The 27,003-nt window shown below is 38.8% G+C and overlaps 1 protein-coding gene across 2 annotated transcripts in view; it reads right to left on the minus strand.

The window, feature by feature from the left end:
• Pde4b (phosphodiesterase 4B) overlaps positions 1–27,003 on the minus strand; it is a 546,203-nt gene that overhangs the window by 359,800 nt on the left and 159,400 nt on the right. Inside the window, exon 1 of one of the 2 annotated variants that reach the window (XM_036177954.1) lies at positions 22,966–23,712. The exons of the other annotated variant lie outside the window; for it this stretch is intronic. Within the exon in view, the coding sequence (XP_036033847.1) occupies positions 22,966–23,204 (239 nt within the window). The 5' untranslated portion in view covers positions 23,205–23,712. Of the gene's footprint in view, positions 1–22,965; positions 23,713–27,003 lie in introns of those variants that run through there. 2 annotated transcript variants of the gene reach the window in all.

The following is a 27,003-nucleotide window of genomic DNA, read 5'->3' on the forward strand; positions in this document are numbered from 1 at the left end:
TTCTCAGAAGCAGATTGTCCAAGCCTCTGTGTCACAGCAGAATTCAGATGAACCCAGCTGCCAACTGGAAAGCTCGAGGCTGGCTGATCTTTTAGGTATTCTATGCCAGAGGAAATTCTCTTCACTGTTTCTCTTTTTCCTTCTGAAACAAGAAATGCTGCCTTGGTCTCTGTTATATATATAACATTGCTGTTATACTCTGTAACTCAGATGGTCAGTCATGCTGGCTTCATTTCCATTTCTAGATCATGCCAAGCCTACTCTCTCCTTAAGACCCTTTGGTTTACAGTTTTCTATCCTTACAGGTAGAAATAGTATATTTTAAAAGATTGGGACTGGGGTGAGGTGCTTTCAGTGGCCAGACAAGGGCATTTGTTTCCTTGGATCTGGAGTTGTAGGTTGCTGTGAGTCACCTTACCTAGGTGTTGGAAGCCAATGTTGGGTCCTATGGAAGAACAATCAAATGTTCTCAACAGCTGAGCCCTCTCTTCAGCCCAAAATATGGATGGTATTTCATAGTTTATGGTTTTTAATGACTAAAAACTTTAGCCAGGCAAGTCTCAGCTTAGTCACAACATGTTTAATAAAGTTTCCTAGACCATGATCAACCAATATAGAATGATGCTGTGTTCCTGCTCAGCTCAGGAGCTGGAAAATGAAGGTCCAACTAAAATAAATCCATGTGCTGTTGTCAAATAATGCTTTTCCTATTTATCTTGTTCTTTGGGAATTTTTATCCTGAGTATCTCAGAGCTAGAAGTAGTTAGTAGAGGGGCAAAGCAGATTGTGGGCATTCTTGTAAACCATGACCATTATAAAATGCAATGTGATCTACAAGTCCATGATCAACCTGGCAATTATTTACCTGCTTCCTGACTAAAAATAGAAAATGAAAGTATACATGGGAAGTCATGGTAAGAGGCCAAGAAAGTATAGGCCAGAAAGCAAAATTAAGTGCCAAGAAACACTCTGTTAAAACAGAATATTATGGAGTTGGGGGTCTCTTTAAAAACACTTGAGTATATGACTAGGCCCTTGGGTAGTCACCTCCACAGCCACCATTGCCAAGCTTTCAAGTAGCAAAACTAAAAGCACCACCAAAGAAAATGACCAAGCTTCTTGGTACTTCAGTCCTATAGTATCATACTGACTCTACTTAAGGCCACAGTTCCCCAGCCCTAGCAATACTGGGCCAAAGGGCACAGGAGACTCTTCACTGTGGGAGCTGCCCTGTGCACTGTAGGCATTTTATCAGGATCTCCATCCTCAGCCAACTGGCTACTAATAGATAGGATCACTTCTGCCCATCCCCACCAAGACTTAGTCCCGGTGTTGCCCATTTTGTGCCCTTAGGCACACAAAAGCACTCCAAGTTCAGAACTCTTAGAATGATTCCTTTAAATCTATTACAGTCTATACCCAAGTGAAAGAGGAACTGCAGGCTTTTAGCTACATAGTTTGAATTTCATTTAAACATGTATCCAACTTTTCAACAAATGGTGTTGTGAAAGCTGGCTGTCCATAGGAAGAAAACAAAAGTGACTTTTACATTGTATACACAGCTTTGGATTGTGTTGTGTTGTGTTGTGTTGTTTGATTTTTAAAATTTCCATTTATATTGCTGACTTGAATTTTATAAAAAATTGATAAATAAATTTTGGGTTGAAATTAGAGCCACAGTTTCTAGATATCAGGTATTGCCCTAAACACACATCTGTGAATTTATTCTACATATTTATGCAAAGCAGAATTCAGGCTTTGATGACTTGTAAAATCTAAATAACAAACAGCTCTGAAACATGTTGAAGATTCTCTGAATATACTGTCATAGCAAATATTCCCTGAAATGTGATTTTTATGCAACAATAAGCATATCCATTTCATTCTACAAGTTCATACACCAGTTAATTATCTTAAATTTTTATAGTTTATTATTTTAAAATATCAATTTAAAATGGATAAAAAAATAATCCAGCCAAAACTATAGATCTTTATAAGGAAACGTGGAGGGAAAACTCTGATTTTTGTACTTGACAATTATTTGTAGATCATGAGTTCAAAGGTAAATACAAATAAATTAGAATATATCTTTGATGGTTAATCATAAGCATCAACTTGATTGACTGAGAAACACCTAAGCCAGTAAAGCACACCCCTGTGTGTCTGTAAATGTGTTTCCATAGACTGCTAGATTGGAGGTCTCTGGTTCACCCAGTGAATGGGTGCATTAAAAACAACAATGTGATGGCATTACTGACAGTGAAGAAAGGTAAGAGGTGGGCCACTTGGGATGTGTTCTTGATGGCTCTATCTTGCCTGGACCCTTTCCTACATTCCTCTTTTCTCTGCTTCCTAAATACCATCACGTGAACTCTTCTTCTATGCCAAGCCCTTCCAGTCGTAATAAACAACATTTCTGAAAGTAAAAGGTATAATAAATCCCCCTCCCTTAAGATTTTTGTCAGGTTTCTGGTCACAGTGATTACAAAAATAACACAAGTTTAAAACTTTGTGTGCCAACAAACATAACCAGTAGAGTAAAAATATTACTATGTACTGGAAAGGTATTTGCAAATTGTATATATTAATAGGATTAATGTTTACAATATACAAAGAACTCTTACAATTGAATAGCAACAAAAACAGATTAAGAAGCATGTAAAAATATATAATGTCATTAATGCTTATGGGAATGCAAATCAAAACCACATGCCCTCACATATTTATTAAAATTATTACAGGAGGGAGGGAGGGAGGGAGGGAGGGAGAGAGAGAGAGAGAGAAAGAGAACAGCATGTATTGACAAGGACATGGGGAAATCGGAGCCCTGGTACAATTGTCAATTGTCAATTGTCCGTTCGTGCAGCTGTTATGGAAAACAGCATGCCAGCTCCTCACAAAATTAAAAGCAGACTTGTAATATGATCCAGCAATTCTACTTCCAGGCACATGCCCCCAAGAATTGAAAGTAAGGTCACAGATATTTGAACATTCACCTTTATAACAGCATTAGCCACAAAAGCCAAAAAGATAACAGCAAACACAATATCCATAGGCAATAATAAGTAAATAAATAAATAAACACACACACACAAACAAACAAAAGGCACTAGTTACCAAGGATCAGAGAAGAGCACAAAATGGGAGTTATATAAATGACACCAAATTTTGGTTCTGAAAGATGAAAAGACTGGCCTCAACTGAGGGTTCTCTGCATAAGATTAATGTATGTGACTATCAACAGCATTGTGTACTTACAGACAGTTATTATGGTGAATTCATATTTGTATTTTACTATAATTATGCCTTTCAAATACCTGTATCACTGGAAAACAATTTAAATGAAATAAAGATGGTTCTTCCAGGCCTGAAAGTAAAAATTCCACACCATCATCTTGAGAGAAGCTTAGCTTTTCCCTTGGGTCCTAGGACATTCTAGACCTCTAAAGGGAGAGCTCCTTCTACATTGACTACTGTTGCGATTCATAAAGTTTGCTTCTGCCTATTTGCACATAATTATTTCACTCATCCTTAATTAAACTGTAAAATAAGCAAATTCTCGAGGAGGGGAAGCTATGAATAACTATGATGGCTAGTGGAGAGAGGGTGACATGTTCTAGAATGTGCCTCTCCAAAGAACTGAATAGTTCAAAATTGTTCTGGAATTGAATAATTCTGAAACTAAGTCTAGAAACTTGGTTTAAATTCTGGGTTCACTGTTTGTTAGCTGGGGTCTTTTGCCTTCTTGTCTCAATTCCCACATCCTCAAATGGGAGTGCTAATAGTATCTAAAATCATCGAATTGGGTTTGTGAAGTTCATGCCATACAACCTGACATAAATGAGGAGCTCACCAATGCTTGCTAACCACAGCCACATGCTGTGTGCCTAATGACATAGCAAAGAACTTCCCAGGAACTATGAACTTTGGGTTGCACTGCTCTCAGAGGATCTACCAAACTCAACAAAAAGGATCCTACTTATTTGGCTACTTCAAAAAAATGTTTAAATCCTTGAAAACACACCTCCACGTGTGATCACTGAGAACAGATTATGAAATGAGGAGAAACTATGATGACTGCTCAGTTCCCTTGGCCTGGGCTCAATGCAGTTGCTTCTCCTGCAGCTTTAAACTGGACCAACACAAGTGGGAGGTGTGCCTGTTGTCATAGTGTGCATGCGATTATTGTTGTTGGAGATAAAGGCACCATTTCAATCAAGATTCCTAGATTTAAGAAAGAAAGGAAGGTAGGAGAGAGAGAGAGAGACAGAGAGACAGAGAGACAGAGAGACAGAGAGACAGAGACAGAGAGAGACAGAGAGAGAGGATGAGAGGGAGGGAGGGGGGAAGAAGGAAGGAAGGAAAGAAGGAAGGAAGGAAAAAAGAGAAAGAAGAAAGAAAGAAAGAAAGAAAGAAAGAAAGAAAGAAAGAAAGAAGGGAGGGAGGGAGGGAGGGAGGGAAGGAAGGAAGGAAGGAAGGAAGGAAAAATCAAATACAAGTCCAAAGTTTAAGAGTATCTGCTCTGTCAAAAACTGGAGTCATGGTTAGAATCACAATGATGCTCTGAGCAGGAGCCTGAGCTGCATTACAAATGTGAATTTTTTGTTATGAGGACCAGATGGAAACAGTAAATGTCCAGAGAACTTGAGAACACTTTAAAAATGAAAAATCCCATCCACACACAATAACTATGCCTGATGTGTGCTACTGTAAAACCCAGAAAATATTTAGCACATAAACTCTCCAGGAGATTGTTTTTCATTGAAAACTAAACAGTCCTTAAAGAGTTCCCAACTGGTGACAATTTGGCTACAAATCTCTGGCACAGAAGTTTAGATGACAGCAGTAGCTAAGCAAAAATTGATAAGACATAATACTTGGTACTTATCATTGTTTTGATATAAGGAAGAAAACAATGGTGAGTTCCAGGTCTCAAACTTGACCAAGACCTTAGAGGTTTTAATTAGTATAAGCTGGAAAACTACATATAAATTAATTGTGTTCCTATCCGAATTGTTTTTAAATTAGGTTGTTTTTTTATTTGTTAATTTCTATTGTACATCTGTTCACATTTTAGAAATATCCTAATTGTTTGACAAATAGATGTGTGTGGGTTCCCTCACAGCCTATAATTTCTGATGTTATATTATTAGATTCCTCTCCGACTGCCAATATCTGAATGGCAGAATCGGGACCAAAATAAGTATATCCCAGGTGCAAGGAAAATGCAGATATCTCAGCAGTGAGATGAGTAAGAACCCCAGTTCCGCATCTATTTGCCAGTTGTCACAAGATAGGGACAATAAATAGCCTCTGTCCTCAAAGAGGTTAACTTAATGAAATGATGCCTGGTATTTATTACCACACAATGCCCTTCAAATGACATCTAAACCATGGTAAAAACTATCCAAGCTGCTGCTATTGTTTCAATGACCTGGCTGTAGCCCACAGAATGATGCCCATGGTTTTTATTACTGTTTTTAAATGGACAATTCTCTGTACATTTACTCTGTGGGTATTGTTTTCATTACTACATAGATGACTTAATAAGAATCACTGTTCCAGTGTGAGTTAAAGAGAGATAGCTACAAGTTAAGAGTAAATATTCACTTATTCCTACCCTCTATTGTGAAAGACTGACCTAGCTTTCTATTCATAGATATGAGTTAAAGGACTCTGAGGATCTTCAAGTTCATATTATTGAATAAAGGAGAGGGACTGTTTAAGATAAGGCAATGGCAGTTAACAACATGATGTGAAAGATTCCTATAATGAAAATGTGGCAGAAATCTATCTGCTGATGAATGAGAATCCAGAAGGTTGTCAAGTTATTATAAAGAAGTAAATAGGCCATAGAGGTTGACCTGTCAGTGAAGTTCCAGATGTGTGAAGAAAACAAATCAATGCCTGCTTTGTGCCCTATGTCAGTTGTCTAATCTGAGTTCGACCAACACATAGTAAGTTTTGTAGCCTAGTGAGTACAGTGGGGGGAAGGGACTTAGCATTGGCCTGAGACCCCACAACTGCCATGAAGCATGATCAAAATGTGAAGTCTCCTTCCTAGAAGTGCCTTCCTGTCACTCATATGTATTCATGTGTCTTATATCATGTACATATGCTAATTTTAGACAAAAAAAAACTCCACTTGGGTGGGACATTTACCATTTTATCTGTCACATTGTATCTTAAATTCTCATTTTATGTCTCATTCAACTGTAGCATGAATCTTAGAAGGTCTTTACTAATAAAAATGAACTTGGGGCCAGGTATTGGGGTGAATGCTGGAAGATCAGAAAAGCAGAACAAGCCACAGCCACCTCACCTTGCCAATTCCTCAGCTGATCCCGTTTCTTTAGACTGGAGGCCTCTCAGCTGAACTGCTGCTCAAACGCCTAAAAACTTAACCAGCTTAGTTCTTGGTTTTCATGCCTTATATACCTTTCTGCTTTCTTCCCTCGCTTCCTGGGATTAAAGGCTCACTTTCTGGGATTAAAGGCGTGTGTCACCATGCCTGGCTGTTTCCAATGTGGCCTTGAACTCACAGAGATCCAGACAGATTTCTGCCTCTGTAATGTAAAGGCATGAATGCCACCATTTTCTAGGCTCTGTAGCTAGTGGCTGTTCTGATATCTGACCCCAGATAACTTTATTAAGGTGCACAATATTTTGGGGAACACAATACCACCACATTCAACTTGGAAATTCAGCACTTAAAAACAGAAGGCACCCAAGCAGTTGGTAATTTATTTATTTCTTTACTCATTTCTTCACTCAACAAACATCTATTAAGCGTTGCCATGTGGTAGTTCATATTCTTCCCTTGGACACTGAGCAATGAACAAAATAAATAAAGTCTCCATCTTCAGGAGTTTATTGTATAGGAGAGGGAAACAAATGAGATAGATATACATCATATGAAGTGATGTGGAGATGGATATGAATACAATTATTGATATAGATATAGAAATATGTACACCTAAATGTGTGGCTATATACATTGGGTGGTGATTAAAGCTATACAGAAGTTAAACCAAGGTTAAGGACAATCAGAACAGTAGGGTGAGAAAGATGTTTCATATTGTGATCAGAAAAAAATAGAACAGAAAATTTCATGTAAAAATTGCTTCTTAATAACAAGACAAGGCAGATGGCTTGTTTTGGGTGCTGCTAACTAGTGTGAGTGAGTGGTGTACGAGGAAAGTTGGTGGGAAGTGGTTAGGGGGATCAGAGAGGGAGTTGGCAAAGAATAGGCTGAGGCCAATGAGGTCATGGAGTTCCTGTACATGCATGCAGACCCAAGCTCTGAGACACTGTTCCATAGGTCACTGAAAAGAGGTGAGGGTGGCCATAACTCTTCAATACATAAAGGAGCAGTGTGGCCGCTGGACAGAGAAGTCATTGCAAAAATCACATTTGAAAGTCAGAGGTGACTTATAACACGGGTACAAGTTGGTGATGAGTAACTAGGGGCTGGGGAGGTGGCTCAGTGGTTAATAGCACTGGCTTCTCTTCCAGAGGACCTGGGTTTGATATCCATCACCTACAAGGCAGTTCATAACCATCTGTAACTCCAGTTCCAGGGATCCAATGCCCTCTTCTGGCCACCACAGGCACTGCACTCATGCCATGCACAGACATACATACAAGAAAAAAATACCCACAACACATAACAAAATTAAAAATCTTGAAAAACATTTTTAAAAAAGAAATTATCAGATTCTAAATTGGAAAGGTAAAATTAGTAGGACTGATTGATTTGTGCACAGTGTGAAATAACAGAGAACACAGAATCATGCAAGATTTCAGGATTCCTAGCCTTAGCAATTAGAAAAAACAGAATTGCATCTCACTGAGATAGAGACCCTGGAACAAAACTGCAATGGACTTAAGATATGACTGGGCAAAACCTATGCAATGGGTGTGAAGTACTGAATTTTAGCTATGCAGATATCTGCTGTACTGGATTCAGAGGATGGACCTGGCAAGAGACAGAGCTTTGGGGATCGTCAACATACAGATGATGCTCAAGTCGTGTGTCTGAGTCATGGTCAGAGAAGTGAGTGTAGAAAACAATAAACAAAACCCATGATCTACATTCTTCAGGGTGCTCCAGCATTTAGAGCTTTGAGATGAGGGCAAGTCAGATGAGAAAAGAGAAATTGCAGTCAGTCAGTTTAGTGGAGACACTGATGTCTTAGAAAGCAAGCTAGGGCAGTGCTCCGATGATCCATACACCTCAGCTGTGAGTGGAGCTCAGCAGAGCTGAAAAGCTACCCAAGACACTGGGTGCACAGAGAACAAAACCTCCGTGCTTGCAATAGCAACAGGAGGAGCGGGGGAACTGCTTAGGAATGTCTAAAGCACTGACTGCAGGGAGGGGAGTAGGAGAGCCATGTGGGAAATTTCGAGGCAAGGGAAAGAAGGTAACAGATGGAGGAGTGCATGGGGCCACAGAGAGTGCTTTACAAAACAAGGGGGCAGCAGATCTGTGAACTGAGAAATCAATAGCAGGACTGGAAACTGGAGATGTGGGGACATCAGGGACAAAGGTAAATCTTATTGGGTGACTTATGTTCTTGAGCAATTGATCACTCCAGAGTCTGGAGTACTAGCAAGAGACAGGGAGGTGGCTACTGTGAGCAGATAACAGATACTTTCCAATACAGGGTAACAAGACAATAGTGTATGGCTAGGAGATGAGACACAGAGTGTAATGGGGTGGGGGTGGGGTAAACCTTCTCCAGACATGGGAGTCTAAGCTCAGGAGCAGGAGCAAAACCAGAAATCGTGTGCATTGAGCAGCTGGGCGGTTGACTTGGTGAATGAATGGGTTTAACACATGACTGTAGAGTCTGCTGACATAGCACCAAGCCTGCAGCAGCCATGTGTCTTCCATTTCTCTCTATCAAAGGGAAAGGCCTGAAAAATGTCCTTTCATCTTCCAACACTTTCCCTTTACTTCTACTTTCCAATCTGTCAGATTCTATATGTAGATACTAATGTTTCCCCTATAACGGTTAACACCCCCCCCCCATAGACCCCATACACCATGCACCATGAGTCAATTATGCTTAAATAGAACAAATTTGCCAGGCCTTCACTGTAAGAAGGCTCTTAACAAGAGACAAGTGATGATGCTGGATGTTTCCCCATGGAAGCTAGAGTTCAGTTACAAAGGAGGGGAAGCAGGTTGTGGTCATTGCCAGAAATGAGTAACTCTAAATCATAACATATGGACTAACTCTGTTTGTTGCTTAGTATCCTGATTCCCTAGTATCAAAAAGCCTCATTTCCCTGTCTGTAAATGGAGAACACAGCTAAATGATAGAGGTATGTGATATAATTCTTCTACTCTTGCCCCCTTTTGATTGTGGAACAGTTTACATACTGTTATTTCTGTTCTCTGCCTTAGGAAAGATTCCCTATCTACAGTAGCAGACTACCTGGCCTCCTGCTAGTGTTCCAGATTCCAGTGTTATTAATTATGCAAGAAAATATTTACCCTAACAGGAGCAGATTCAAACTTAAAAGAAAGAAATGAAATTGAAAACACCCTTTAAAAATGTCAAACATACACAAATTTTGCAGTCCTCTATGAATGTTGAAACAGGGCTGGAGAGATGTCTCAATGGTCAAGAGCACTAGCTGTTCTTGCAAAGCACCTGGGTTCACTTTCCAGCACCCACATGGCACCTCACAACCATCCATAACTCCAGTTCCAAGAGGTCTTGATGGTCACTTCTCATCTCCACAGGAATCAGGCACACACATGGTATACAGACATACAGACAAGAAAGGCACTCATATGCACAAAATAAAAAAAAAAAGTAAGAGAGGAGAAGACACACACACACACACACACACACACACACACACACACACAGAGAGAGAGAGAGAGAGAGAGAGAGAGAGAGAGAGAGAGAGAGAGAGATTCCCAAAACACTAAATGTTTGACAAAAGCTTTTTCAAGTATTGCAGAGGACCATGGCTTGGTTCCTATTACCTTTACCCACATTGGGCTTCTCACAACTGCATGTAATGCTAGTTCTAGGAGATCCAATGCCCTTTTTTGGTCACCTGCACACAGGTAGTGCACACACACACATACACACACACACACACACACACACACACACACACTTGTAAGATAAAAAAAATTAAATGACATAAAATGTACAATTGACTAATACATTTTAAGTAATATATTTTAAAGCTGAGACTTTTTTTTTTCAAAAATACACTGAGCATAAAACTTTTGGGAAGACTTATATTTTCCAGAATGCTTAACATGTTTTGCAAAAAAAAAAAAAAAAAACTAGACCACTGTGCAGACACTCATATTTAATATTTATTTCTTCCTAATTACGGTAAAGGTGGCAGAGCAAGTATAAACCAGACCACAACTGGTAAAATTGCACCCAGCACAAATTGTGCACATGTGCCAACTGAACATTTGGGATTTAGCCACCTTAAAACTGAAAGCCTTTTAGATGCATCTGTTGGGACTGGGCTCCACAAACTCTACGTTTTGATTGACTATGTTTTTCTACAAACCAGAACACCTAAGGCTCAGGGAACAGGCCAGAAGAGTGAGTAGACAGACTATAAAAGCCAGAGAATCAGGGAGTTTGCTGTGAGAGTGTATGTCCTAGAAATATTCAGAAGCATCACCCAGAAAGTCTCACCATCATGAGCCTAAACTTGAGCTGAACAAAGGACAACAGTAGACATGCTTACATAGATGAGGAAAGCCTAAGAGGTCTTAATCCCACACAAGAACTACAGGCAACTAACCAATGCTGAAACTGAGAGAAATAGTCTCTTGGGAAAGAGCACACGGATTGGTTATCAAATTACAGTCAGCCCTGAAACTTACACATAGGTAGCGTTATCCAACCTGAGCAGGTTGTTTAACGTTTTGTTTTGTGTATATATAGAGGCCATGAATTTGAAAAGAGCAGGGACAGGTATAGAGGAGGGTTTTGAGGGAGGAAAGAAAAGGAGGAAATGATGTACTTATAACCTAAAAAAATAAAGGAAATAATATTTTAAATGAAATATAAAGATTCTCAGAGCCTGTAAATCCCAAGCCAGCATCATACTTATGAAAGCAGTACCTTCAATTTTAAGATCTGCGCAACTTAATATATATGGAACAGTTGCTTAATTTAATCCATCATTTCCTGATAGACTCCTAAAAATCATACTTTTGTTAATTTATATAGAATCAGAAGCTTGGCAAGATTCTGAGAAGCCCCCAAAGTATTTTCTTTTGTTCTATTTTACTTTTTACTTTTCACTGTCACTAAGATTTCAGTTTATCTAAGTGGCCCCTTTCCAATGATGTGTTAGTGCATTGAAATGAACCCTTTGTTCTAACTTTTCCCTGTCTTTAAATTGGTAGGAGACAGACCCCACCTGATCAATGATAATGAGAAAAGGAAGTTTTTGTTGAGAGACGTAGTAACCTTTATTTCTGCTTCCTTAAATGTTCTTGGCAATGACCAGGAAATAAAGAGCAATTTGATTTAAATGTTGTAAAGTCATCTGGATAAAGGTTAAATACAACTTTTGCTGCAGAACTTATTAGTCACATGAGCTTGTTATCATCTTTCTGCAGGAAGCATGAAAGTGATATAAAGACTCACAGGGTAGATGACATCTAAACATACCATTTACGCCAGTCGCTGTGTGCATACCTCCTCTCACCTAGGTGAGTCCATACAACAGCAACCCTACCCTTCTTCATAAAAAGAGGTCTGGAGCAATGTCTAAGGTTCTAGTGTTTGTTAGCTGAATGTTCTGTACATACAACCCACATATTCCTGCAATATTGAAGTCAAGTGTGTGGTAAGAGTACTCGCTGTTATCTTCTGTCCAGTAAATGTACTTTTCTCCTCCTACTCAATAATGCTCATTAATATTGTAAATAACTCATTAAAATGGAAATAGTAATTGCATTGTATCTATAATTTGTTGATTAGGAAGCTGAGGCTCCTAAAGGTTAATTCACCAACTTCTCTCCACTCAAGACATAAATAAAGAGAAGGCAGTTTGTGAGTGGCGGCGCCAGCATCACTTGGAGCTCTGACTCACAAGCTTAGGCTCTTTCCCAGTGTCTCTTGGGATAAATGGTCTTGTATAAACAAGTCACCAGGAGATGAGAGTCTACAGACCAGGGAAAACAACCTCAGAGACATTCTTGTACTTTGCAAACAATTTTTTTTTTCAAAATTTAAAAGAAAGTTCTGCCATCAGTCTAAAGAAATAGTGCTTTGCAGATGTCTATGTTCACTAGTGGATAAAAATATCAGATTCCAAAAAAGGACAATAGGAATTTTAATATTGGGAGATTATTTGTAGTTATCTATGGGAATAATGAGAATGCTTATATCTCAGAACACACATAGTAACATTTTATATTAAAAAAACATTTTATTGTGGTAAAGACAATTAATGTGGGCTCTTCCAATAAAGCAATATCACATGAAAATAAGAAATAGCTAAGTGATAGGAAAAGTGGGTTTAACTACAAGTTGCTAATAAAAACTCACTTAATGAAACTACTGGATAGAATATTCAAATACTTTATATTATGGTAAATGTTACATAAACCCAAACCCTAAATTACACATAGTCTAGACACATGAGTGCACTGATGCCTGCTTGCTACTTGTCTTTAGCCCAAGATTATTACTTTATCCACATTACTTCATTGAATTTTCACAGAGTCCTAATGAGACACAAAGAATTTTTTTTTCAGTTCTGCAGATATGGAAAGAGAAAAGAAACTAGGTGAAATGAAATGCCCCAAACCCAGTGTTTGGTGACAGATGGGGCTGAAGCATGAATGCTTTGAAACTCACCAGCTGATTTCCATGTAATCCTGATAAACAAGAGCATGGTAGAGGAACAACTGTGCTTTATAGCTGAGCTTGCCACAGGAACTATAGGCTCTGGGCAAAGCAAAGGCCAAAATTATTCACATGACGTTAAACTGCATTATAGGTTTCAATGGTAAAATCCCACTGGGGTATCTTGGACAGTTACGAGCAAGTGTTGGACCTCATGGATTATTTTTCTCTCCTCTCTCACCTCTCTTCAGGAGGCAAAAATAGATCTGGTGATGAGATAAAAGATTCCTGGATAAAGTGCTGAGGTAATTATGGCACAAGTAAGCCATAGAAGCACTCTTGGATGCTCTATATTATGACAAACCGTCTGAGTGTATTAATTTTGGAGAGGAATAGAAAGGGTGGCCAGGAAACATTTTGAAATAAATGAGTTTTTGATGACACTGGAATTCTTCCCAGGCATTTGCTCAGAGTCCTATATTGGCTTTTTAGATGCAGGATCCTGAAATAGAGAAAGCATCTTCCTATGTCTTGTTTTTCCTTTTTGCTCTCAAGCTTATTGGAGCAAGTGGATGAGATTACTTCAAAGTGGTCCTCTCCCTGCCTCACAGGGAATGATACAAATGGCTTTACAAAATATATTGATGGAGCAAATCAAAGCAATACAATTTCTTGCCAGGGATCTAAGCAGCTCTCTCTAGGTCTTCAGATAATTAATTCATTTTAGTGTAATTTAGTTTGGTTCATTAAGATTTTACAATTACATGACAATAAATGAATGTTATTTTATTTTATTTTTTCAGTATATTGAATGGTCACAGTGTAGATATTATAATGTATTTCTTTCTAACATCCCTGTGCATTTTAACTCTCGGATTTCATGCGTGGAAATACTATTTGCTTGTTTTTGTTTGTTGAAACAGGGTCTTACTCTGTAGCCTAAGCTGGCCTGGAACTCATTATGTAGCCAAGGCTGGCCTAGAACTAATGGCAATCCTCCTGCCTCAGCCTCCCAAGATTTGGATTATAAGCATGTGGTACCACACCCCACTCAGAAATGCTTTTGAGATCATGGATTGTGTAGAGCTGAGCCCCAGCTGATACAATTCCTAAAGCTAAGGATTAGGGAACATCATAGAAGAAGGCCCAGAAAGATTGTAGGAGCCAGAGGACCAGAAAATCTGCTGTGAAATTGTGTCTCCTAGAAATGACAGGAAAGCTACACCATGATAGCTCAAGAGTATGGCTGCCTAAACAAGACAAACCCTGAGTAATGACAGTATCAACAGATGTGCTAAAGCAGGAGGGGAAATATCACAGGGCCTCACCCTAGACAAAGAACCGTAGACAATAATGACTATTGAGAAAGGTCTCCTATGGATGAGTCCTGTTTGTTATCCAATACAAAGTGGTCAGCCCTGAAATCATATATGCATAAGCCACACCAAACGGACACAACAGGTTGTATTTTCATATACTGATGCATATAAAGAGACAACCAAATTGAGAGGGAGTGAGGGGAGTCATACGATGGATTGGAAGGATGACAGGGAAGGGTGTAAGTGATGTAACCATATTTTAATTTTAAAATTGTAATTAAAGAAAAGGAAAGAAAAAATACCTTCTGTTCTATCAATCAAGTCTGACTATAACATACATGGTGTGTGTATGTTTAGAGATTTGGTAAGATAATCAAGCAGAAACATCATATATGTGACATAGCATATGAAATCACATGCTTTAACGCAATAGATGTCTCTTATGTTAGATAGACAGATACATTCTTAAAATTAAATTAAAACGTAAAATTCCTGAGCATAAGGCTCTGTGTCAAAATTTTCAGAACAAATAATGACATTCAAACTAGCTGCTTTGACTTTAGCTGAAGTAGCATACAGCAAAGATTCACTGTAAAAGTAAGATCAAAAGCTCTCAGTGGTAAATCGCACAGGTAGTGTGAGACATCATATAATGTCAATTCTAATCCTACAGGCTTTACAGTCTTAGCAAAAAGGCTCTGACCTCCTGCAGGAAGGGGAGAAATTTGAATACTGTAAACATCCTCTTAGAAACCATTTCAAGCACTCCAAACAAAACTTTATCACTAGGGAACGTTACAAAACTAGTTCAAACACTTGTAACCCTCCACTGCAACTGTTTTACTACTTTAGCTCTCAAATCCAGAGCCACAAGTTAAGTCCAGAGCTCATCAGAATGTTAGCAATACAACCCGCTGTGTTAAGGAGTGTGGAGAGCTCATCGTGTACCCTTTCAACTTTTTGAAATTTAAACTTTCTCCTCCCAGGGATCCCTCCTTGTCCCAAAGATCTTTCCATCCTTTCCACTTTTCCTATTATCACTGCTGCTCATGTTAGATGCATATGGTCCTAATGTTACAAATTATCTAGGCATTTCTAGACCTTTATCAAGCATGGTGACACAGATTTCTGTGTCTCTCTACTGTCTTATTTTTTTAACTGGGTTGGGGGTGGGAGTTGAGGTACTTGGAGGTTATGGCATCTGGTTGAGAATCTCTCCAAGGTTGTCCCTATACCCAATGCTTATGTATGTTGTTTGTTCAAAATAAAAATAGGGTAAAAACGGATCATTCTCATTCTCCATCTCAAGAAATCCCCAAATGGCTCCTGGCACACTGACCTTCCAGGAAATACAGTGGGCAAGAAACTCTCCTTGACCTCACATCATCTCTCCCTTTGCTTCCAATCTATATAATTTGCAGTAAGTCTGAGCTGTAAGGAGTGAGCTGGAAGGAGGAAGTCAAACTCAGCTCTACTGGGGGAACTGGTGTCACAGGCATTCCCTTTTTCACAAGATCTAAAAAGCATTCTTAACATCCTTCAAAGAGAAGACAACCATTTTCTCAAAAACGGCTACCTGGGAAGGTCAACAAATGACTTTAAGTTTTTAAATAGTGGTATTCAAGCTAAAAAAATTATTACAAATGACAGATGTCTCCAAGCCGCAGTTCAGGAAAACACAGAGAGAGCTATGTGCAAAGTTTCACTCCTCCTGAGGCGTTTTCCAGCAGACAAGGGTTGGCACATTCTTCCCCCTGCAAGTTGTGGGCTTTGACTTCCAAGTTCTTTGGGGAGATCCTATAAAGAGCTCAAACTGCTGTAGCTATTGCCTGAGTGCAGTAAATGTTACTTAAGTACAACATCTAGGTAATTACACTTCTCATTACAGAAGATGTAAACAAATGGATGACAAGATCACAGAAGATGGTTCCATTCCCACTTCTGGACAGGTCATGATTGAGACCCCCAGCATTCCTAAGCTAAAGCACAAATCGTACTGTCTGGTGCATGAAGACTAGCCAAGTAAGTAAGTATTGATTGTTCAGTGCTACAGAGAAGCATGACTTTACATCACTCCAGGCTCGGTCATGTGACTTGTACCCAGTGGCTTAATGAAACAGTTCACATGTAAAACATTCACCCCACAGTGAGACGTTACACTGAAACTGAAGATTCAATCATAGCACATAAAGAAGGAAGTAAGACAGAGCTGGGCTGTCGGCAGAAAGGGACCACAGCTGTTAAAAGATGAACAGAGCAAAGATGCTTGTAAGATAGCTATCAGCCAAATTCCTGCATCCCACCCCTGACACTAGGTTAAAGGAAACATAATCCATGGATAAAAGCAGGAAAGAGGTGTCTTTATATATTCTTTCATGACAAATTAGCCTTCCTTAGGCTGTAGAGTGCTTGCCTAGTACACAAGAAGCCCTAGGTTGGATCCCAGGACTGCATGCAATGGGTATGGGGATACAACACCTGGAAGTAGAGGGAGGAGGAGGAGGAGAAATCCAAGGTCATCCTCAGCTACATAGCTATAGCTCAAGGCCAAGGTGGGCTACATGGAGACCTTGTCTCATAAAAGAAAGGAAAAAATGTCTGCTTTTTTTTTTTAATAAATTCGTGGGATACAGAAACAGGGCAGAATTGGTGCCCTCACCCATCTTGGCGGAGATGGGATGGCAGACAATGAAAGGAAAAAGCAACAATGTAACAAAGAAGCAGTCTGTAATATATGCTCAAGTAATGGTAAGTGTCAAGAAGACAAAGCCCAAGAGGAGCCAGAAAGTGGGAAGTGTACAGTTTTGGAAGGCGGGTGAGATGTCACGGCCTTTCTAGGTTGGTTCTTAAGGAGATGCCACAGTGGTAATAAGCGTGAACCACATCACCATCTCGAGCACTAATTTGTGAGACAGAAGAAAACCAAGTGCAGAGCCTCAGAGGTGGAAACATGGTTGGATGTCCAGAGATAGGAAGGCTCGCTCATTGGCTGTTGAGAGGATAAGAGATGAGGCCATGATCAACGGAGGCCAGACAGGGTAGACCTTATAAACCATGCTTAGTCTTTTCAAGTTTTTCCCTAAAAACCATGGAAATCTCCTAGCAGAATATTGTTGTAGCCTGACCGACCGTGGTCTTACAGAAGGAAACACCACAAGCCCTCGTGTGAAAAACTGAGATATTTAATCAAGAAGAGATTAATGAAAGAAGAAAGCCAGTGGGATCCACAGAGGAGGCTTAGGCTTCAGCAGTTAGGCAACAGCCAAAGTCCCCAACCCCCCTTCTAGCAAGGGCACTTAACCACTTCCTTTGCAAGCTCTTTTTACAGTAAGCACTTCCAAAGGGCTAATAGATTGAAGTCTTAGAGACAGTGAAAGGACTGGAAGACTCCATTTATAGTCTTACTGACAAGATGCTTGCTCTGATTAAAGAAAGAGACTCAAGCTTAGAGGCATGAGTTTCCACCAGCATCTAATTCAAGTTCTAGGTCAACGCAGTTTCTGAAAAGACAAAACAGGAGCATGTACTTAAAGCAGAGCACAAAGGCCCTGATAAACTAGCATAGAACTAACGGGGATTACCAAACACGCCATTCTCCCACAGTCTTGGCTGGAATTATTTGATGCATGCCTACCCTGGCCCTCCTCACTTCCCCAGGCTTCCCTCTTCCCAGATGCCTTCTTTGTTCTCTTTACAACAGCAGGTTTTTCCCTGCCCCTGCTCTTCTCACTGTCCTCTCTCTTATCTCTTGCTGCTCTCCCTTCTTTCACAGATATCCCTGGCCATGTCCAGTCTGTTTCTCTTTCTCTCTGCTCTGGACTCTTACAGATATCTCTGGATATTTTTCTCTCTCCCATGTACAAGAGTGGTCATGTCAGCAGTTTCTTTACTATGCCCACTCACGTATAAGTACTTTTGTTTCCTTATTAATGTTTTCTTAGCCAGATAAAAGGCTCTTTCTGCTTATTCTTTTCCTGGAGAGCTCCCATTCGCTCTTAAGACCCTACTTTAATGGTATCTATTCTCTACATGAATTCTAACACAGAGAATGTTTTCTAATGATTCTCATGATAATGAGCAGCACACTTCCACAGCATTACTCATACCGCACTGATTATTTACCAATGTATATGTTCATCTTCCGGCTACTACATGAGTACTGGAAGAACTCTTTCTAAATTTGTGTCCTCTATAGCCAGATTAGGGCACTTGGTGAATATTTCTCTCCAATCAACAAACATGTTCAAACTTAAACATCTCTTAAATGTTTCCAATATTACTGTGGAATAACCAAATTAAATAAAAAATACTCTATACCGACTCCATTGATTCATCTAAGCAAGTAGGGCTAAACTGCTTTCTACAGAAAGCATGTTAGAAGTTCAGCAAAAGCTCAAGCATGTTTTCTGTTTACTCTCTACTTGTCCTAGCTTTATCATTAGAGCGTAAACCTCGGCTTTGAGTACTTTCATATTTATATATTAAACACAAATTACATATTTCATGAACATTGGGTAAAATAAGTGTTCTGGCTATTGTTTGGTCAACTTGACACAAGCTAGAGAAAATTTGGGAAGAGAAAATTTCAATTGAGAAAATGTTCCCACCAGACTGGTCCATGGGCAAGCCTGTGGAACATGTTCTTGGTTAGTGATTAATGTGGGAGTGTCCTGCCCATTGTTGGTGGTATCACCCCTGGGCAGGTGGTCCTGGGTTGTATAAAAAACATAGGCTGAGAAAGCTACAGAGAACAAGCCAGTAAGCAGCACTATTCCATGGCCTCTGCATCAGCTCCTGCCTCCAGGTTCCTGCTTTGACTCCTCAGTGATGAAGCATGCCTGAGAGTTGAAAGATGAAGTAAACTCATTATTGAGTAATAAGATAATTATTCAAGTTCCTTCCAGATTTGGGATTGTGTGAAGATGATGATGATTTGGGTCACAGTGTTTATCACAACAATAGAAACCTTAACTAAGATGATAAGAAAGTCTTTCAATAGATAGGGAAAACTGAATTGAGAGAAGAATACAAGATTTTTAGTATCCAATAACTAAAAGCATACTACTTGTCCTTTTAAGCATGGGCAGACAGGTTGTGGTGCCCATCAATACATTTGCTATTCTAGAAGGTGGTAGTTTAGGAGGTGGCCAGAATTCAATGAAGACCAGCACCAGCACCCTTCTTCCTGAAGGAGAGCTGATGACTGAGGGGAGGCACCAAGCAGGCAGAGAAGGTTGAAAAAGTTAGACAGCATCCAGCAAGTGCCAGGCAAAAGTGAGCAAGTGTTATAGTCAGATACGTTACACAGGAACATTGTGCTTCAGAAACTGTTACCTCATATTTGAAGCCAAGGATGAATAATACACTAAGCTGAGAATGATACCATCACATTGTGTACTCGGCGAGGCTGAGCAGTCCCCTAATAGACACACACACACACACACACACACACACACACACACACACACTCATATCATCCAACAATAATGCTGATTTTCATCCATTTAGGGAGTCATAATTAAAAAAATTGGAACCTTAGGGTGAGGATCAGAATCAAATAATGAATAATAGAACAAAAATACTTAGAAGAGGAGAATTAAAAGCTTATATATGTATAACATGTGACCCTAAAAAGAATGCAAATGAAGAACTTAAATAAGATAATATGTAAATATTACAGTAAAGACTTAAAATACAGTAGACGAGGAAAAATATAGGTTGAACCAGAACTGTTTTTCTTTACTCCATAGCTACTTACATATGTTCATTTATATATGCTGAATAAGAACAAACAACATGCAAAGAATCACTTGATAACCCTCACGTTCAAGCACATTATAGACTTTTCTAAATACCCAAAGAGGGGGAAACAGGATATATACTACATAAATATTAAATCAACGAGTCAGAGGAAGTATTTTTTTTCATTATCTGTACTATGAAATAGTAAAGTTCTGCTATTAGAATTTTTTCTCTTCAGTCTTAAAAGTAGGCCAGATGCCCATATGTCAAAGATGGAGCAATATGGTTCTGCCCAGGGGCAAGAGAAAGCAGTAAGATAATTATTCAAATTTCTTCCAAATTTGGGATTGTGTAAACATGGTGATTAACCATGACAAGACATTGAATATCTACTTTTCTTCAGATATTTTAAAAATAATTCCAGAGCCAGAATTATAGAAATGTGTAGTAAATCTGTTGTTAGCCCAACTTCACAACTCAGGTCTCCAAAGCCAGAGCTTAATGTTCATTCCATCAAAGTAGTAAATCTACAAATAACTTAAAAAAGACAAGTGTTCAGAGGGTTAAGATGTGAACTGCACCCTCTGCATTATTTAGCTTCATCATGAAAATTACTTCAATTTTGTTGCTGGAATCAAAACAACCCAGTCCTCTTGAAAGAAGCCTACTGTCTGCTGTAAAGTAATAACATGTTTTTAGAGACTTCTGAGTGTGTATCTTAGGATTTCTAACTTAAGTGCATGGTCTGGAAAATGAAGTCACTAATCGGCAAAGGCTAGTCGCATTTCATCATGACAAAGAAGCAAGACTAAGGTGCACATGCTTGTGCCTCCTCATGCAACTAGTTCTCATATTGAGGAAATGAAGCAGCATGGGGCTTCTAAGATTGGAGGGAAAGTCATTTAAATATTTAAGAGACATATCTGACTTCCAAGAGAGGATTTTCCTTGCCTATTTCATGACAATAAATTTGAAAAATGTGAGGCATCTTAAAACACATACAATGAAAGACATAAGCATCAATGCATATTTAGTCAGGAGTTGAAAAGAAGTTGAGAATCAACTTTACTAAATGACATAAAAAGAGGAGAATATGCATTGGGAGGGAGAGGGAGAAGAGGAGTCACAGTCATACCTAGAGATGTTGTGGAGTCTGATGATTAGTCAATTCTTTATGCCTATATTGCATTACATTCTACCAATGTCTTGTTTCTTTTTTTGGCAATTGTGGGAAATTTTGTTTTAACTCATCTAAAAGATCATTTTATTAGCATAAGTAACCTCGCATATCATTAAATTGTTCTTTTTGCAACTTGCTGCAAGAAATTTGTCTAATGCATGAGTAAAACTGGCTCTTTAATCATTCTGAAACTTGGTTCTTTTGAAAAGACAAAAACTCTAGTATTTATAGCTCTATGCTTCTATGGCATCAAGAGTCTATTCTAAGAAGAAGAAAGGTCACATTATTATACTCAAGAACCAAAACGCCACATTAATGAAAATATTACCAGAATTTAAAGAAGACTTTACAGTCTTTGAAAATTATCTACCTAAAATTAAAGGTCCTTCATTCAGATCAAAACAATGATTTAATATTCCCTTAATTAGAGAGACATATGCATCTATTCATTAATTGAATATTTTCCTACCTATGTTCCTTTAATGAAATCTATACACATACTTATTAGTTGCACCACTCAGCATATTAGATGTAAAGCCACATGTGTTGGAGGAGGGACAAAGAATGAGAGAGAGGGGACCTCAAATCAGCACATACCTTTCCATGAACACACTCTTTCTACAAATGCTATCACCCTGGGCACATTTTAAAAACTTAATCACATGTGCTCTACAAGTAACAGAATGCAATGAAATAACAGCATGTGATTAATCAAAATAACCCAACAATTCTGCAATAAAGCATGCCACACCACAGTCAGAAGAAACTAGTAAGTAACACAGTCATATTTAACTAGGTGAAGTATATGTTGGCTGAACATCAGCTGTTCCTCAAAGTGAGCCACATCTTTCTATGGGCAACTATGATTAACCAACACATTGTACCCAGAGCAAGCATACACTCTTCCAGGCAAGGGGGAAACTGCTGAGTGAATATTAATTTTCAAACATTCAGAAGCCTCAGCTTATTACATTAGTTGGCACTCTAGCATGCAGGCACAAAATTGCTGTGGGGATTACCTTAAAAACCACTTCCTGCTTTTATTACTGTGGTCCCTATTAAATAAGGCTGAGGCACAAATACCAATTTTGAAGGATGCCTTAATTTAAAAAAACCTGGGTTTTACAGGTCAAAGTGACTTAATGTTGGGGTGCTTTTCCTTGCATTTCCTCCCTGTCCTGGTTTAAGAAGGCCATTCTAGTGTTTTTACAGCCTGTGTAAAAAAAATACATGCCAGAGGTAGGGAGGTCAGTTCAATTTTCACAAGTTCTTTAATTCTTATACATGACATGCCCAATATACATATAACTTTTAAGTAACTTAAACAATTTGGAATCATAAATATAAGTGCAGCTGTGTAAGTGGGAACTTAGTTTCCCTACCCTTGAGTGGTGTAAAGACAAAAGTTGTTAAGTATAAAGCATATACCCTATAGACATGAGAGTACAACACATTAAGTTAGGCTTTTATATGTTAAGGAATAGATTAGAGTTGAGATGAAATTTTTTTATTCTTGTACCAAAAATATACTACTAAAAATAATCTACCACAGAACAGAGATGAAACAAAAATCTTATTTTTAAAAAACTCTCTTATTTCCCCATTTGCCAATGTACATTTTTATAAGCAGTAATTTCCAAGGGTCTTTCCAGCCAGAGGCTGATTTTATCTGAAACAGCAGGTAGCACAATGATACTTAAACACACTGTACCTTTGTGTACTCTTGGCTGACCTGCTGTCTCCCTTCCACTCACACTTGTGGTATGGACTCAGAACAAAACTCAGATGTTCCAGTTTCAACCTTTCTAAATCACTGTTGAGAACCCAAGAATCTGCTGAGGACAGGAGACGCCTTTAAGTCCCCTCTTACCATGTATGAGCCACAGTGAAGCGACGTCGTTGCCGGATGCTTTTATTCACCAGCAACTTTCTGAAAAAGCATGGTGAATTCCTCGGTGAACTGCGTGGAGAAATTTTGGGAGATGTAGGTCTGTTTCCTGGTAGCTTTGGAAGCTCAAGTTCCAAGTGCATCTGCTCCCTGAAAGTCTTTATGCAAACCTCGGGTTCAGAAGAAGCAGTAAGTTCCTTGGAAGAATTTTTTGCTGTCATGTCTTTTGTGGAGCGCTAGCTTTCACCATCCAAAACAACAGCCTGGAACATAGCAGGGAACGCTGCTGCAGGGTAGAGGGCTCCTGAGTCCCAACACTCTTCGCAGGCTAATTTGGGAAGCTGTGGTTCCAATCCTAGAGCTGTTCAGAACAAGAGCAGCATCCTGGGAGACATGGCAAGTCAGCCTGTCACAAGGAGCTTTATCAGGCTGCCTTTGCCTCTGAAAATGCGCCAACGTGCTGTCTCTGTCACTAGCCTCCTTGTGGATGAGGCTTGTCTGCAAGTTACACACTGAGACTCACTGAACTCATTCAGTTGGATATATCAACTCATGAAATATTCATGAGGGCTTTTGATAAATCCTTTACATGCATTATTTTTTTTTTAAAGAAAACCTTATCGAACAAGCTGTATTAACCGAGACAGTAAGCAAAGCCTGGCCACCCAGTCACTTTCGTCTGCACAAAGGGCAGAACCAGAGTCCATCCAGGCTGTGCTGGTAAAAGTCTTCATTCAGAATTATCTTGCTCGGCAATGCACACAGCAGTGACTCCGCCTATCAAATGCTATTGGCCCAGGATTCTTTAAACAACTGAGCTGTCTCCCCCTTTAAAAATACCCTCTACGGCTCAGATTTGCACTGAATTTCTGAGGCTACTGTCTTCGTCACAGTCAAAACTGATTAAGTCAGGGTTTGCCAAAAAGCCTCAATAAAACAGCTTTCCAGATTCCCTTTCTGAATCAAAGAGCCGATTTGCTGAAGTTTTTATTCCCCCACTTCCTTCTCTAGAAGATCCAAACAGCATCAGTATAAAAAAAAAAAAAAAAAAAAAAAAAAATGAAGAGGAAAATATTGGCTTTGGTTCATTCCCCCAAGGAATTTAAAACTTAATTTTTATTCCAATAAACATTACTCTCATTCTTCTGGTTAAGCCCATTGTTTGGGATCTGCCCACAAAAGCCAATCTATATTGCATGAAAAGCCTTTTCTGATGGCACCCCTAATCTGAAATGGAGGTAACAGCCAGGTAAAACATGTACCCCAGTTAATGGACTCCCAAGCTAGGCACTGTGCACATGTTTGTGTGTATGCAGAGAGGTGCACAATGTGTGTATGTATGTGGCTGCGTGCACCAGTGCGTGAGTTCTCACATTGTTTGTGAGGAGCACAACTCAGACATATGGTCAGGGCATGTTGAAAGTGGATCATTTCAACCTGGCATTTTTTATTTAGTTATTTTATTTTGGCATGGGAGAACAGCTTCCATATGTTAAAAAGGCACACTGAGGTATAAAGAGGGTCGTTGTATATATGTTTCTGAATGCTGTACAATCTGTATTGACAATGACCATCATTGGAGGCAGATTGATCTCAAGCAAATGTCACAAAGCAGACTAGGGCTAATCAGCAAGAGTTACAGAAAGGAAAGGCGCATACAGCAGGACTTCACTCATTTTACACACTAATGTGTAAGGTCTTCCTGCAGTCTAAAACCCTTCATAAATGTCACACACTAGAGATGTGCTAAAAGTTAAAAGGCTAAATAAAAAGAGACCATTGCCTCTATGCCTGAGCAGGGGATCCCACTTAAGCCTTGGGGAAGTGACTGGAGCTTAAACTACTAATTTCCAGGCACCACTAGTACTACCCAAACTAGTGATTTCAGAAAACTTGTAAACATTTAAACACCTAACTAAAACACATTGTGAACAAATGCACAATCGTGGAATTTTAGATTGTACTGGATGTCCCTTGTTACAAAAATCACTCCCCAAACAAGGAAACAGAGCCAGGGGATGGAAGGACTCATCAAAGTCCATCCTGGTGATTGATATCACTGCTAAATCCCCAACTCAGATTTCCCGACTCCTGGCAAGTACTGTTCAATTCATTTTAAGATGTGTTTTTGTCTAGGTAGGCCTGAGTGCATGCTCTTGGGTATCTAAAGATGTTTTTGAGTGGCTTGAGATGACAGATTGTTGATAATCAGAGAAAATGTGGTGAATGGCACCTACTCTGGGCTGAACTATGCAACAAATCTGAGACTTTCACCCAAAATAATAGAAGAAGTTAAAACTGGGAATGAGATGATAGATTCTACCATGATTCACAGTGACCTAGAGATTATATATTCTACCATGATTCACAGTGGCCTAGAGATTATATATTCTACCATGATTCACAGTGACCTAGAGATTATATATTCTACCATGATTCACAGTGACCTAGAGATTATATATTCTACCATGATTCACAGTGGCCTATTAGCAAAAAATGAAATAACAAGTTGGGTTTATTAAAGCTATTTCTCTTATTTATTCATTAAAGCGATTTTTTTATTTATGGGTTTTGTGTTGTTATTTTTCAAGGCAGGGTTTCTCTGTGTAGCCTTTGCTGTCCTAGAACTCACCTCTGTAGACCAGGCTAGCTTTGAACTCACAGAGATCCACCTGCCTCTGCCTTGCAAGTGCTGGGATTAAAAAGTGTGCTCCACCACTATCTGGCTCATATTTATTTTTCAAAGTCAAGAAAATAAATAAAGATTTAGGAATTTCTTCTCAGAAAAAAATAATGGCAAATTTCATAACCCTATATGGCTAAGTATAAATTGAGGTTTTGATAGGAAAATGCTGACCATGTCACCACTTGATGGCATTCCACACTCCTGCTTCCCTCTGCCAACAGGATCAAAGACATCCAGACCTGCTAACCTTATCTACCCCAGAAGGAAACTGGGGCCACCAAGAGGGTTAACGAAAGTGTAAACATTTAAAGAATAATCAGACTGTTTGAATGCCTGAATTCCTTAGTGGGGGTTGTGGTTTTCATGTTTATATTGTTTATAGATAAATGGAGAGAAAGGAGGGGTTGGGGTCCCAAGGCCATGTCAGCAGTAGCCTAACTTTCTTCTCTTGAACTTCAGTTCCCCAGGACCACCACAAGCTGGAGACCAAGCCTTTTGTGGGGGCTTAGAGAGTCAAACACTGGCATCTTGTGCTTAAGAAGCATCTAATGAATACAATGGAAACCTTCCTGTCTACCTGTAATTCTTAGCTCTGGAGAAATGAGTAATCCGCACTCATCAGTTTATAAGTATATATCCTTGTGAATTACTGAAAATTCCATCCATAGTATGTTTCAGTATTAGATAAACAAATCTGTGGCACAATATCCAGTCAGAGTAATAAAGAATAAAATGAATTAGTCACTAATAGATGAACAATTATTTCTTATAAATATTGGGGGCAAAAATAACAACAGTTTAGTTTTTTTCAAAGATGTAAAAAAAAGAAAAGACCATGTAATTTCTACCAATAAAATGATGTTTAGAATATAAATATATACCAGTTTTAAATGTTTTAAAAACATAACCCTTTTAAGAGCACAACTTTATATAAAATGATCTTTTATATTGATATAAATGTAAAATTTGAACTTCAAAAGTTGCCATTGAGTAAAATTTCTTCAAATATCATTTTCAGTTGACCTTTGCAAAACTAAATAGTTTTTAAAAACACAAAACTGAACTTTCTATATTTTAGCACAACATTGAATTCAAAATAACACTGCTATAATTTACTATGAATACAAACTGAAGGTCTGAGATAAAAGAACATATTCAGCATTTTCTTTTTAAGGAATGTAGTTAAAATCAACAATATTAACAGTTAAGTTCTTAATTAAGTCTTTATCTATTTCTCTATCTAGCTCCTTCTTGCCAAAACACCATCTGAGGACTGCCACTAGACTGTATTCAACTAAAGTCACATCAATTCCTTTTCTTCAGTTCAAGGCAAG

Source organism: Onychomys torridus, chromosome 2 (genome assembly GCF_903995425.1).
Source record: "Onychomys torridus chromosome 2, mOncTor1.1, whole genome shotgun sequence".
In the NCBI taxonomy this organism is placed as follows: Eukaryota; Metazoa; Chordata; class Mammalia; order Rodentia; family Cricetidae; genus Onychomys; species Onychomys torridus.